The sequence below is a fragment of the Anomaloglossus baeobatrachus genome, chromosome 9 (genome assembly GCF_048569485.1).
Source record: "Anomaloglossus baeobatrachus isolate aAnoBae1 chromosome 9, aAnoBae1.hap1, whole genome shotgun sequence".
NCBI classification, from domain to species: Eukaryota; Metazoa; Chordata; class Amphibia; order Anura; family Aromobatidae; genus Anomaloglossus; species Anomaloglossus baeobatrachus.
Genome location: NC_134361.1, coordinates 2,606,668 through 2,622,964, shown reverse-complemented (window position 1 = coordinate 2,622,964; position 16,297 = coordinate 2,606,668). Strand labels below are relative to the sequence as shown.

General features: G+C 44.3%; 1 protein-coding gene across 6 annotated transcripts in view; it reads right to left on the bottom strand.

The window, feature by feature from the left end:
• DIAPH2 (diaphanous related formin 2) overlaps positions 1-16,297 on the bottom strand; it is a 1,791,241-nt gene that overhangs the window by 1,368,902 nt on the left and 406,042 nt on the right. For all 6 annotated transcript variants that reach the window (XR_012725273.1, XR_012725274.1, XM_075323052.1 and 3 more), the window contains one exon: positions 5,255-5,373. Coding sequence is in view for 4 of the 6 variants with exons in the window: in XM_075323052.1 (XP_075179167.1) it covers positions 5,255-5,373 (119 nt within the window). In the remaining 2 variants the exon portion in view is untranslated. The remainder of the gene's footprint in view (positions 1-5,254; positions 5,374-16,297) is intronic.

Sequence of the window (16,297 nt, the reverse complement as noted above, 5' to 3'; positions counted from 1 at the left end):
GGGGCTACCTTATACATAGAGGACTAAGGGGGCTATCTTCTACATGGAGGACTGTGGGGGCTACCTTATACATGGAGGACTATGGGGGCTACCTTATACATGGAGGACTAAGGGGGCTACCTTATACATGGAGGACTGTGGGGGCTACCTTATACATGGAGGACTGTGGGGGCTACCTTATACATGAAGGACTATGGGGGCTACCTTATACATGGAGGAATGTGGGGGCCACCTTATACATGTAGGACTAAGGGGGCTACCTTATACATGAAGGACTATGGGGGCTGCATTATACTATATGAAGGACTATGGGGGCTGCATTATATTATATGGAGGACTATGGGGAATGCATTAAAATACATGGAGGACTATTTAGTGCATTATAATACATGGAGAGCTATGGGCTGCATTATAATATATTCAGGGTGCAGTATAATGTATGGAGGACTCTGGGGTGAATTATTGCACATGGATGACTATGGGAGGTGCATTATAATAACTGGAGGACTAAGAGGGCTACCTTATCCATGAAGGACTATGGGAGGTGCATCATAATATATGGAGGACTATGGGGTGCAGTATAATATATGAAGGACTATGTGGTGTGGTATAATATATGGAGGACTATGTGATGCAGTGTAATATATGGAGGACTATGGGGTGCAGTATAATATATGGAGGACTATGGGGTGCAGTATAATATATGGAGGACTATGGGGTGCAGTATAATATATGGAGGACTATGGGGTGCATCATAATATATGGAGGACTATGTGGTGCAGTATAATATATGGAGGACTATGTGGTGTAGTATAATATATGGAGGACTATGTGATGCAGTGTAATATATGGAGGACTATGGGGTGCAGTATAATATATGGAGGACTATGGGGTGCAGTATAATATATGGAGGACTATGGGGTGCAGTATAATATATGGAGGACTACGGGGTGCAGTATAATATATGGAGGACTATGGGGTGCAGTATAAAATATGGAGGACTATGGGGTGCAGTATAATATATGGAGGACTATGTGGTGCAGTATAATATATGGAGGACTATGGGGTGCAGTATAATATATGGAGGATTATGGGGTATAGTATAATATATGGAGGACTATGTGGTGCAGTATAATATATGGAGGATTATGGGGTGCAGTATAATATATGGAGGACTATGGGGTGCAGTATAATATATGGAGGACTATGTGGTGCAGTATAATATATGGAGGACTATGGGGTGCAGTATAATATATGGAGGACTATGGGGTGCAGTATAATATATGGAGGACTATGGGGTGCAGTATAATATATGGAGGACTATGGGGTGCAGTATAATATATGGAGGACTATGGGGTGCAGTATAATATATGGAGGACTATGGGGTGCAGTATAATATATGGAGGACTATGGGGTGCAGTATAATATATGGAGGACTATGGGGTGCAGTATAATATATGGAGGATTATGGGGTGCAGTATAATATATGGAGGACTATGGGGTGCAGTATAATATATGGAGGACTATGGGGTGCAGTATAATATATGGAGGATTATGGGGTATAGTATAATATATGGAGGATTATGTGGTGCAGTATAATATATGGAGGATTATGGGGTGCAGTATAATATATGGAGGACTATGGGGAGTGTATTATAATAACTGGAGGATTATGGGGTGCAGTATAATATATGGAGGACTATGGGGTGCAGTATAATATATGGAGGACTATGGGGAGTGTATTATAATAACTGGAGGATTATGGGGTGTAGTATAATATATGGAGGACTATGGGGTGCAGTATAATATATGGAGGACTATGGGGTGCAGTATAATATATGGAGGATTATGGGGTATAGTATAATATATGGAGGACTATGTGGTGCAGTATAATATATGGAGGATTATGGGGTGCAGTATAATATATGGAGGACTATGGGGAGTGTATTATAATAACTGGAGGACTATGGAGGTGCATTCTAATATATGAAGGGTTATGTGGGACCCATTATATTATAAGGAAGGCTATGTGGAGGCCATTATAATATTTGGAGAGCTATGAGGGAGACTTTATACTTTATGGAGGCCCATTTTACTGTATGCAAGCAATTATATAGTGTGAAGGATTGCGTAGGGCCCATTATAAGGTGTGAATTCTGTGTGGGGGGCATTATACTATTTGGAGGGATAGAAAGGGCCATTATACTGCATGGAGGGCTGTGTGGGGATCACAGTTGGGGGTCACACTGTGTTGGGGTCATCATTCATTGTCAGGGTAGTTGGGGGTACAGCGAAGGGTATTCACTGTGGAGGGATTCACTGTGGGGAGTCATACAGTGTTTGGGGGCACTTTTGTTGTCATCATACTTTATGGCCGCAATAAAAGGAGAATCTAGGGGTTCAATAGGAGGAAAATTCCTTGTTGTAAAATGTTCTCATGTAAACAAGACAAAAAGTATTATTAATCCTTTTTTTTGGGGGGGGGGGGCAATTAGAAATTTTGCTATGGGGCCCCATGATTTCCATGTGCGCCTCTGCTGTTTGGGTAGTTCGTACTTATTTCTTTTTATATTTTGAGTCACTCCAGATTTATTTTGGAGCATTTTTTGTATTGCGGGTCACTCCAGATTTATTTTGGAGCATTTTTTGTATTGCGGGTCACTCCAGATTTATTTTGGAGCATTTTTTGTATTTCGGGTCACTTTGGATTTATTTTGGAGCATTTCTTGTATTTCGGGTCACTCTGGATTTATTTTGGAGCATTTCTTGTATTTCGGGTCACTCTGGATTTATTTTGGAGCATTTTTTGTATTTCGGGTCACTCTGGATTTATTTTGGAGCATTTTTTGTATTGCGGGTCACTCCAGATTTATTTTGGAGCATTTTTTGTATTTCGGGTCACTCTGGATTTATTTTGGAGCATTTTTTTGTATTTCGGGTCACTCCAGATTCATTTTGGAGCATTTCTTGTATTTCGGGTCACTCTGGATTTATTTTGGAGCATTTCTTGTATTTCGGGTCACTCCAGATTCATTTTGGAGCATTTTCTTGTATTTCGGGTCACTCTGGATTTATTTTGGAGCATTTCTTGTATTTCGGGTCACTCTGGATTTATTTTGGAGCATTTCTTGTATTTAGGGTCACTCTGGATTTATTTTGGAGCATCTCTTGTATTTCGGGTCACTCAGGACTTATTTTTGGAGCATTTCTTTTATCCTATGTAGATGGTTTTCTCTCTGAATTTCATACGCACGAGTCGCCCTCCCTAATCCCCGGCGTCCTACAATCTGCATTACAATATGTGATCCGTGGTCCTGGAGGTCTCCTCATCGTGTGCTCCCCGGATTACCTGGCTTACTGCAGTCTACATTGTGAAGCCTCGATAGCTCTTTCATTAGGGTAAAGTGGATAACGCGGCGGCTTTCCTTCCATCCCGCGCCTCACACTGAGCGGCGGCGGTGGCACAATGTAACCTGCGGATGGAGTGTGCGCCAAACCTTCCTCCACACTTATCAGCTCGTCCTGTTTACATAGACAGGATACAATCTAAATTGATTTCCTTCACAGTCGTCTATCCACTGGTGATTGCGTTTCTAAGATTATTCACTGTGCCGGGTTTTTGTTTTCAGGTTTTCAGATTTGTGCCGACACTATCCTGAAAATAACAGATTATCGCCAAATAGTGGGAACAGCGTGAAATCTCTGATCTGCTGGAGACAGGAAGGCAAAGCTAAAATAAAAGCAGCTGAACGCAAGGCTGCAACGAGGAGACGCTGCGGATCAAGGGGACCCCAGACCAAAGCCGCTGCCATGCCCCAAAGCTGCTCCACATGCCCCAAAGTCAGAAGGGGCCGTGGCACTCACTGGACCGGGCTCGGCTCTAATACCAGACTCAGGCTCTCTGGACCGGGCTCAGCCCTAATACCAGACTCAGGCTCTCTGGACCGGGCTCAGCCCTAATACCAGACTCAGCCTCACTGGATCGGGCTCGGCCCTAATACCAGACTCAGCCTCACTGGACCGGGCTCGGCCCTAATACCAGACTCAGGCTCTCTGGACGGGGCTCAGCCCTAATACCAGACTCAGCCTCACTGGACCGGGCTCGGCCCTAATACCAGACTCAGCCTCATTGGACTGGGCTCAGCCCTAATACCGGACTCAGCCTCACTGGACCGGGCTCAGCCCTAATACCGGACTCAGGCTCTCTGGACGGGGCTCAGCCCTAATACCAGACTCAGGCTCTCTGGACGGGGCTCAGCCCTAATACCAGACTCAGCCTCACTGGATCGGGCTCAGCCCTAATACCAGACTCAGCCTCATTGGACTGGGCTCAGCCCTAATACCGGACTCAGCCTCACTGGACCGGGCTCAGCCCTAATACCAGACTGAGCCTCACAGGGGCAGACATTGCCTCGAGCATTGCTGCCGCATCACTGGTCCAGGAAGGTCCAAACAGCAAATCCTGCTCCTGGAGAACTGAGGTCCAAGCCCACCAAATACCCTCTCCTGGAATAACTCAGAAAAAGGGCCATCTTCAGAACATGGTCCATATGGTCCAGCAGAAGACAACCCCACATGGACTTGGAGAAGTACTGCTCATATGACTATCATCCAAAATACGAAGCAGCTATCCAAGACACAGAAAGTTCTCACACTTTCTCCATTGTCTACAGACCGCAGAAGATAGGATGTCTGCTGGAATCTGTGTCACATCCTCCATCTCAGGACCAATGCATGTGGTCTTAATGTGACCCAAGTGGTGTACTAATGGCCTCCACGTATATTGTCTTATGGGCACCCATCGACGATTTAGTATTTGGGTGTGGGGTGCAGGCCGGGGATTCATGGGATTGAAGGGCGTTACCTTGGCTGATGTTGGGCCTGATGATTGAGGTGTGGTTGGGGCAGGACCTGCAATTTGAACAAGGGGCTCAATAAATGGACGCCTCTCATCAGACTCTTTAGGTGTTTTTATGAGAATAGAGAACAGACGGGTAATGGAAGAACATCAGGGACTGTCTACCATCCGGCAGTGCCCGCCACACTGCACCTTCCATCCACCCCACCCTTCCTGACAACATACTAATCATTACAGGAGAAGCTGAGAGCGCTGATTTGTGGCTGGCTTCATCTGTGAGCGGGGGTCCTCACAGCCTATAGATACAGTCCCCAAAAGAGGGCGACTTTCCCTAAAAAGAAAAGATAACAATGTAATGAGTGGAAGGTGATAAAGTGACAAACATCAGAAGGATATTCCATCTCGGCACGGATGTCCCTGAGGCGGTGGGAAAGTTCCAGGAGGTCGTCTTCTTTGTTCTCATCAAATACTTTTAACTGGATATCAAGCTCATCGTTTTCCTTTTCCTTTAGATGCTGAAAATCAAACAAAAAATTGTATGATGACCAAAGTGACACAAAACCCACGAGGCCCAAACATAAAAGGAAAAACACAAAACCATCATCAGCGGCGCCTCGTAGAAGGATCGGATTAGGCAAGACGTTACGGGGTAAAAGCCGAACAATGCAGACAACGATGTGCGACCGTGAGGACTCAGACAGCTCCGAAACGCTGCAAGATGTAGGGAACCGTAATATGGCACCAACAGAAGCCGGGGTCCTGCTGCATCCGCGCACGCCTTCTATTACACACAGTTCTAGTTCTGCATTAAATGAAATCCCAGAGGTCTGGACGTGAGAATTCATCACTCCGTTCTCAGAAACCTTCCCAAATACCGGAGGTTTCACTTACATTTTTACAAGTTTTTGTAAATTACAAATTTTAAAACATTACAATCATATTAGTCTGATATTACACGGACGACTGCAGCGTCTCTGCGTTTCCTTCTACAGTCATTTCATTTTTTCCCACGTCTTAAATGTCCAAGTGTATTAAGAAGATTCATCAAGCACTTTTCTGACGTAAAACTGATTGAAATATCGCAAAATAATTGCGAGACTTAAAGTTTTACTCCAATCCAAGTCATCTGCTTATGAGTTTTTAAAAGTGGTGGAGCTTGAGTAAGATGGGGTGTGGCTAAGCACGCCCTACATATTCATCATAGCTTAAAAAAGTACGACAGCAATGTCCCCGACATATATTTATATCAGTGACTCTCCTATACTTGTATATTTATATCAGTGACTCTCCTATACTTGTATATTTATATCAGTGACTCTCCTATACTTGTATATTTATATCAGTGACTCTCCTATACTTGTATATATCTAGCAGTGACTCTCCTATACTTGTATATTTCTGGCAGTGACTCTCCTATACTTGTATATATCTAGCAGTGACTCTCCTATACTTGTATATATCTAGCAGTGACTCTCCTATACTTGTATATATCTAGCAGTGACTCTCCTATACTTGTATATTTCTAGCAGTGACTCTCCTATACTTGTATATATCTAGCAGTGACTCTCCTATACTTGTATATTTCTGGCAGTGACTCTCCTATACTTGTATATATCTAGCAGTGACTCTCCTATACTTGTATATATCTAGCAGTGACTCTCCTATACTTGTATATTTATATCAGTGACTCTCCTATACTTGTGTATATCTAGCAGGGACTCTCCTATACTTGTATATATCTAGCAGTGACTCTCCTATACTTGTATATATCTAGCAGTGACTCTCCTATACTTGTATATATCTAGCAGTGACTCTCCTATACTTGTATATATCTAGCAGTGACTCTCCTATACTTGTACATATCTAGCAGTGACTCTCCTATACTTCTATACTTATATCAGTGACTCTCCTATACTTGTACATATCTAGCAGTGACTCTCCTATACTTCTATACTTATATCAGTGACTCTCCTATACTTGTATATTTATATCAGTGACTCTCCTATACTTGTATATTTATATCAGTGACTCTCCTATACTTGTATATTTATATCAGTGACTCTCCTATACTTCTATACTTATATCAGTGACTCTCCTATACTTGTATATTTATATCAGTGACTCTCCTATACTTGTATATTTATATCAGTGACTCTCCTATACTTGTACATATCTAGCAGTGACTCTCCTATACTTCTATACTTATATCAGTGACTCTCCTATACTTGTACATATCTAGCAGTGACTCTCCTATACTTGTATATTTCTAGCAGTGACTCTCCTATACTTGTATATTTCTAGCAGTGACTCTCCTATACTTGTATATATCTAGCAGTGACTCTCCTATACTTGTATATATCTAGCAGTGACTCTCCTATACTTGTATATTTATATCAGTGACTATCCTATACTTGTATATTTATATCAGTGACTCTCCTATACTTGTATATTTATATCAGTGACTCTCCTATACTTCTATACTTATATCAGTGACTCTCCTATACTTGTATATTTATATCAGTGACTCTCCTATACTTGTATATTTATATCAGTGACTCTCCTATACTTGTACATTTCTAGCAGTGACTCTCCTATACTTCTATACTTATATCAGTGACTCTCCTATACTTGTACATATCTAGCAGTGACTCTCCTATACTTGTATATTTCTAGCAGTGACTCTCCTATACTTGTATATTTCTAGCAGTGACTCTCCTATACTTGTATATATCTAGCAGTGACTCTCCTATACTTGTATATATCTAGCAGTGACTCTCCTATACTTGTATATTTCTAGCAGTGACTCTCCTATACTTGTATATATCTAGCAGTGACTCTCCTATACTTGTATATATCTAGCAGTGACTCTCCTATACTTGTATATATCTAGCAGTGACTCTCCTATACTTGTATATTTCTAGCAGTGATTATTCTATACTTGTATATTTCTAGCAGTGACTCTCCTATACTTGTATATATCTAGCAGTGACTCTCCTATACTTGTATATATCTAGCAGTGATTCTTCTATACTTGTATATTTCTAGCAGTGATTCTTCTATACTTGTATATTTCTAGCAGTGACTTTCCTATACTTGTATATATCTAGCAGTGACTCTCCTATACTTGTATATATCTAGCAGTGATTCTTCTATACTTGTATATTTCTAGCAGTGACTCTCCTATACTTGTATATATCTAGCAGTGACTCTCCTATACTTGTATATTTCTAGCAGTGACTCTCCTATACTTGTATATATCTAGCAGTGACTCTCCTATACTTGTATATTTCTAGCAGTGACTCTCCTATACTTGTATATATCTAGAAGTGACTCTCCTATACTTGTATATATCTAGCAGTGATTCTTCTATACTTGTATATTTCTAGCAGTGACTCTCCTATACTTGTATATTTCTAGCAGTGACTCTCCTATACTTGTATATATCTAGCAGTGACTCTCCTATACTTGTATATTTCTAGCAGTGACTCTCCTATACTGGTATATTTCTAGCAGTGACTCTCCTATACTTGTATATTTCTAGCAGTGACTCTCCTATACTTGTATATTTCTAGCAGTGACTCTCCTATACTTGTATATATGTAGCAGTGACTCTCCTATACTTGTATATTTCTAGCAGTGACTCTCCTATACTTGCATATTTCTAGCAGTGACTCTCCTATACTTGTATATTTCTAGCAGTGACTCTCCTATACTTGTATATATCTAGCAGTGACTCTCCTATACTTTTATATATCTAACAGTGACTCTCCTATACTTGTATATTTCTAGCAGTGACTCTCATATACTTGTATATTTCTGGCAGTGACTCTTATACTTGAATATATCTAGCAGTGACTCTCCTATACTTGTATATATCTAGCAGTGACTCTCCTATACTTGTATATTTCTAGCAGTGACTCTCCTATACTTGTATATTTCTAGCAGTGACTCTCCTATACTTGTATATATGTAGCAGTGACTCTCCTATACTTGTATATTTCTAGCAGTTACTCTCCTATACTTGTATATTTCTAGCAGTGACTCTCCTATACTTGTATATTTCTAGCAGTGACTCTCCTATACTTGTATATTTCTAGCAGTGACTCTCCTATACTTGTATATTTCTAGCAGTGACTCTCCTATACTTTTATATATCTAACAGTGACTCTCCTATACTTGTATATTTCTAGCAGTGACTCTCCTATACTTGTATATATCTAGCAGTGACTCTCCTATACTTGTATATTTCTAGCAGTGACTCTCCTATACTTGTATATATCTAACAGTGACTCTCCTATACTTGTATATTTCTAGCAGTGACTCTCCTATACTTGTATATATCTAGCAGTGACTCTCCTATACTTGTATATTTCTAGCAGTGACTCTCCTATACTTGTATATTTCTAGCAGTGACTCTCCTATACTTGTATATTTCTAGCAGTGACTCTCCTATACTTGTATATATCTAGCAGTGACTCTCCTATACTTGTATATATCTAGCAGTGACTCTCCTATACTTGTATATATCTAGCAGTGACTCTCCTATACTTGTATATTTCTAGCAGTGACTCTCCTATACTTGTATATATCTAGCAGTGACTCTCCTATACTTGTATATATCTAGCAGGAACTCTCCTATACTTGTATATATCTAGCAGTGACTCTCCTATACTTGTGTATATCTAGCAGGGACTCTCCTATACTTGTATATATCTAGCAGTGACTCTCCTATACTTGTATATATCTAGCAGTGACTCTCCTATACTTGTATATATCTAGCAGTGACTCTCCTATACTTGTATATTTCTAGCAGTGACTCTCCTATACTTGTATATTTCTAGCAGTGACTCTCCTATACTTGTATATATCTAGCAGTGACTCTCCTATACTTGTATATTTCTAGCAGTGACTCTCCTATACTTGTATATATCTAGCAGTGACTCTTCTATACTGGTAGTGACTCACGGCGTCTGAAAAGCAAAGCGAAATTCAGGCACCCTCTTTAAAATGCACTTTTCTCCCTTCAACACGAATGGAGAAGCAGACACTTACCGGTAATTTCTACAGGAACAATAAACACCTTCTGCATACTTTGGGCTCCTGCGCTGTTTTCCCTTTAAAAGCTGCAGTTTTCATTGTTTTCTAGGGAATCTCCATTTCCACTATCCGTTCACATATAGAATCGTGGCTGAATTCAATTTTTTTAACTATTTTTTACATTCACTGCAATAAAGTGTCAACTGCTGAAAGGATCAATGTGACCCACGTCTTTGAGGATGTAATGGATGCGGTGCAATTATCCACACCGGAATATCGGGGACGTTAGTGGAGGAACCAACTTCTGCAATGTGGTGAGATTCCTCAATCCCTACATTAGCATTGTGAGCAGACCGGAGCTTTGCTGCTGCTTTCCGGGGCGTCAGCGATAGCCACTTTAGTATCTCATGGGCTCCGGTGGCTTCTCCGGGTGTTAATGAACAATGTTCAGAACTAAAGGGAAGATTTTCTCTCAGCACTCTGGAACTGGTCTTCTCTATTCGCGCACATTGATGTATCCCATGAGTGGCACTGAGCCGCACTGCCATATATCACCGCCTGTGCTCCCACCATGGCCTCTTCCAAGGGGAGATGAAAGCATGAAATAGGAGGCCACCACCAGAAAGTGTCACATCCTAGAGATCAGAGGTCTCCAGTGTGAAGCCCGGCATCTGCTGCCGGCCGGCCGGCATGGCTCCATGGTCTTCACCGAGCCACAGGGAGACCAGAATCCCCCTCACATCATGTAACAACGTATCAAGTCAGGTCTGGTCGGTAGAGCGGCCGCTGCGATGTCGCCCTGTATTCTGGGGTAATGGTGGATGAAGCGTGTTATCAGCACATATAATGGAGAACAGTAAGGCCTCATGCGCAAGCTGCATTTTTTGCCCCATTTTTGCTGCGTTTTTCGGGTGCAGATTTGGTAAAACACACTCCATGCGTTTCCTTCTCCAGCAAAGTCTAGGACATTTCATTTTTGCACATTGCAGTTTTTTTGGCTGCATCTTTGGCTCAATTTGTTCAGCATTTTTTGAGCTTTTCCAGGCATAGATTTCATCTCAAAAATGCATAAAAAATGCATCAAAAATGCATTAAAAAAATGCATCAAAACATATAAAAAATGCATAAAAAATGCAAAAAAATGCATCAAAGCATATCAAAACGCATATAAAATGCATGTGTTTTTGGATGCGTGTTTTTGCCTGGGATGTGTTTCTGTGACCATAGGCTGCATGGTGACCACAAAGATGCAGCGTGCGTATATAGCCTTGGCGTCAATCAGGAAGAGGCTGTAAAACCGTCCTTGCTGCTGTGGTCACATAGTACGGTAGAAAATATCGGCCCCAAGTCATACGTGTGCCCTGGATATCTTCTATCGAGGTCTGGATGTCAGACTGGCTCCAGGGTATGCGAACCCCGACCCACCCCAAACGTGGGCTGACGACTCCAGAGAAGGTTTGCCCACATCGCCAGTCCAGATGGTGGCCAGAGGCTCATATCATCTTCTGGGTCCTAATGACAACACTGGTGGACTTCATGTGGCAGAGGGGTCTTCAGACATCAGCACCCCGGGGGTTAATGCTCTGCACCCCTTACACGTTCTCTTGTTGGTGGATGGGGATTGGACTTGGGTATTTACTTACAACAGTATCATAGTTCAGCTGATAAAATGGCGCAGAACCTTGATGGTGAAGCCGTAAGATATTGTCTTCATATTATAAAATAAGCCGGCGCCGATCATCTGCGGTAAGTCCGTGTTATTGCCTCCATGTATCTGAGCGAGCGGCACAGCCGTTACACATGAGCAGAGTCTGTATGACACCGAACACATTAGGCATAAATATATCCCCAAGTTATTCAATTAAGGAAACCGAGCATTTTATGGTCAACGCAATTCAGATTGTCGTCTCGTCGCGCTCGCTGCTAAAACAATAATGGTAAAGGAAAATGTGCAGTGAACTCAGCGCGGCGGCGGCCATGAAAGTCTCAGCCGGGATCTGACCCCGGGCTGTCATCTGTCCTCACCACGTATCTGCCTGAATGAGCTTTAATTTATCCCCTGAGCATCGGCCACCAAGAGAAGAAAAGATTCTGCTGGAAAGACGACGGCAATGGTAATATTTCTCTAAAGCTGAATTCATTTACTGGAAAGTGACAAGAAGAGGAATGAAGACGTGGAAAGTCCACGAGGTGCAGTGCACGTGGGACGTGACGCTCCGCAGCCGCTGGCGATCCCATACTGTGCGGGGTCCAACGGGATGGAAACGGCCACAAGTACGGGCACAATCCATGTCTGCTTAATCCCATAACACAGCGGGTATCGCAGGGTCAGCCCCATGTAAGAACAGTACATGGGATATTATGGGATTTATATAAGTCTGAATGCAAAGTCCACAACAAGCACCGGCCGAACAAACCGACATGTCACACCGATAACCGGTCACTAATGTAACACATGGATGAGCCATCAGAGGGAGAGAAAGCTGGACCATGGGAAAGCTGGACTATAGCGGAAGGATGATAGGTCAGCTCGGAAACTGCTGCTGACCCCGGGTAAGCTGGGCAATCGCTGACTATAGGTGTATCCTGCTGACCCCGGGTAAGCTGGGCAATCACTAACTATAGGTGTATCCTGCTGACCCCGGGTAAGCTGGGCAATCGCTGACTATAGGTGTATCCTGCTGACCCCGGGTAAGCTGGGCAATCACTGACTATAGGTGCATCCTGCTGACCCCAGATAAGCTGGGCAATCGCTGACTATAGGTGTATCCTGCTGACCCCGGGTAAGCTGGGCAATCACTGACTATAGGTGCATCCTGCTGACCCCGGGTAAGCTGGGAAATCACTGACTATAGGTGTATCCTGCTGACCCCAGATAAGCTGGGCAATCACTGACTATAGGTGTATCCTGCTGACCCCAGATAAGCTGGGCAATCGCTGACTATAGGTGTATCCTGCTGACCCCAGATAAGCTGGGAAATCACTGACTATAGGTGTATCCTGCTGACCCCAGATAAGCTGGGCAATCACTGACTATAGGTGCATCCTGCTGACACTGGGAAAGCTGGGCAATCACTGACTATAGGTGCATCCTGCTGACCCCAGATAAGCTGGGCAATCACTGACTATAGGTGTATCCTGCTGACCCCGGATAAGCTGGGCAATCACTGACTATAGGTGCATCCTGCTGACACTGGGAAAGCTGGGCAATCACTGACTATAGGTGCATCCTGCTGACCCCAGATAAGCTGGGCAATCACTGACTATAGGTGTATCCTGCTGACCCCAGATAAGCTGGGCAATCACTGACTATAGGTGTATCCTGCTGACCCCAGATAAGCTGGGCAATCACTGACTATAAGTGTATCCTGCTGACACTGGGAAAGCTGGGCAATCACTGACTATAGGTGTATCCTGCTGACACTGGGAAAGCTGGGCAATCACTGACTATAGGTGCATCCTGCTGACCCCAGATAAGCTGGGCAATCACTGACTATAGGTGTATCCTGCTGACCCCAGATAAGCTGGGCAATCACTGACTATAGGTGCATCCTGCTGACCCCAGATAAGCTGAGCAATCACTGACTATAGGTGCATCCTGCTGACCCCAGATAAGATGGGCAATCACTGACTATAGGTGTATCCTGCTGACCCCAGATAAGCTGGGCAATCACTGACTATAAGTGTATCCTGCTGACACTGGGAAAGCTGGGCAATCACTGACTATAGGTGTATCCTGCTGACACTGGGAAAGCTGGGCAATCACTGACTATAGGTGCATCCTGCTGACACTGGGAAAGCTGGGCAATCACTGACTATAGGTGCATCCTGCTGACCCCAGATAAGCTGGGCAATCATTGACTATAGGTGTATCCTGCTGACCCCAGATAAGCTGGGCAATCACTGACTATAAGTGTATCCTGCTGACCCCAGATAAGATGGGCAATCACTGACTATAGGTGTATCCTGCTGACCCCGGATAAGCTGGGCAATCACTGACTATAGGTGTATCCTGCTGACACTGGGAAAGCTGGGCAATCACTGACTATAGGTGTATCCTGCTGACCCCTGATAAGCTGGGCAATCACTGACTATAGGTGTATCCTGCTGACCCCAGATAAGCTGGGCAATCACTGACTATAGGTGTATCCTGCTGACCCCAGATAAGCTGGGCAATCACTAACTATAGGTGTATCCTGCTGACACTGGGAAAGCTGGGCAATCACTGACTATAGGTGTATCCTGCTGACACTGGGAAAGCTGGGCAATCACTGACTATAGGTGTATCCTGCTGACACTGGGAAAGCTGGGCAATCACTGACTATAGGTGTATCCTGCTGACCCCGGGTAAGCTGGGCAATCGCTGACTATAGGTGTATCCTGCTGACCCCAGATAAGCTGGGCAATCACTGACTATAGGTGTATCCTGCTGACCCCAGATAAGCTGGGCAATCACTGACTATAGGTGTATCCTGCTGACCCCAGATAAGCTGGGCAATCACTGACTATAGGTGTATCCTGCTGACCCCGGATAAGCTGGGCAATCACTGACTATAGGTGTATCCTGCTGACCCCGGGTAAGCTGGGCAATCGCTGACTATAGGTGTATCCTGCTGACCCCGGGTAAGCTGGGCAATCGCTGACTATAGGTGTATCCTGCTGACCCCGGGTAAGCTGGGCAATCGCTGACTATAGGTGCATCCTGCTGACCCCAGATAAGCTGGGCAATCACTGACTATAGGTGTATCCTGCTGACCCCAGATAAGCTGGGCAATCACTGACTATAGGTGTATCCTGCTGACCCCAGATAAGCTGGGCAATCACTGACTATAGGTGTATCCTGCTGACCCCGGATAAGCTGGGCAATCACTGACTATAGGTGCATCCTGCTGACACTGGGAAAGCTGGGCAATCACTGACTATAGGTGCATCCTGCTGACCCCAGATAAGCTGGGCAATCACTGACTATAGGTGTATCCTGCTGACCCCAGATAAGCTGGGCAATCACTGACTATAGGTGTATCCTGCTGACCCCAGATAAGCTGGGCAATCACTGACTATAAGTGTATCCTGCTGACACTGGGAAAGCTGGGCAATCACTGACTATAGGTGTATCCTGCTGACACTGGGAAAGCTGGGCAATCACTGACTATAGGTGTATCCTGCTGACCCCTGATAAGCTGGGCAATCACTGACTATAGGTGTATCCTGCTGACCCCAGATAAGCTGGGCAATCACTGACTATAGGTGTATCCTGCTGACCCCAGATAAGCTGGGCAATCACTAACTATAAGTGTATCCTGCTGACACTGGGAAAGCTGGGCAATCACTGACTATAGGTGTATCCTGCTGACACTGGGAAAGCTGGGCAATCACTGACTATAGGTGTATCCTGCTGACACTGGGAAAGCTGGGCAATCACTGACTATAGGTGTATCCTGCTGACCCCGGATAAGATGGGCAGTCGCTGACTATAGGTGTATCCTGCTGACCCCAGATAAGCTGGGCAATCGCTGACTATAGGTGTATCCTGCTGACCCCAGATAAGCTGGGCAATCGCTGACTATAGGTGTATCCTGCTGACCCCAGATAAGCTGGGCAATCACTGACTATAGGTGTATCCTGCTGACCCCGGGTAAGCAGGGCAATCGCTGACTATAGGTGTATCCTGCTGACCCCAGATAAGCTGGGAAATCACTGACTATAGGTGCATCCTGCTGACCCCAGATAAGCTGGGCAATCACTGACTATAGGTGTATGCTGCTGACCCCAGATAAGCTGGGCAATCACTGACTATAGGTGTATCCTGCTGACCCCAGATAAGCTGGGCAATCACTGACTATAGGTGTATCCTGCTGACACTGGGAAAGCTGGGCAATCACTGACTATAGGTGTATCCTGCTGACCCCAGATAAGCTGGGCAATCGCTGACTATAGGTGTATCCTGCTGACCCCAGATAAGCTGGGCAATCACTGACTATAGGTGTATCCTGCTGACCCCAGATAAGCTGGGCAATCACTGACTATAGGTGTAGCCTGCTGACCCCAGATAAGCTGGGCAATCACTGACTATAAGTGTATCCTGCTGACCCCAGATAAGATGGGCAGTCGCTGACTATAGGTGTATCCTGCTGACCCCAGATAAGCTGGGCAATCACTGACTATAAGTGTATCCTGCTGACCCCAGATAAGCTGGGCAATCACTGACTATAGGTGTATCCTGCTGACCCCAGATAAGCTGGGCAATCACTGACTATAGATGTATCCTGCTGACCCCAGATAAGCTGGGCAATCACTGACTATAGGTGTATCCTGCTGACCCAAGATAAGCTGGGCAATCACTGACTATAGGTGTATCCTGCTGACCCCAGATAAGCTGGGCAATCGCTGACTATAGGTGTA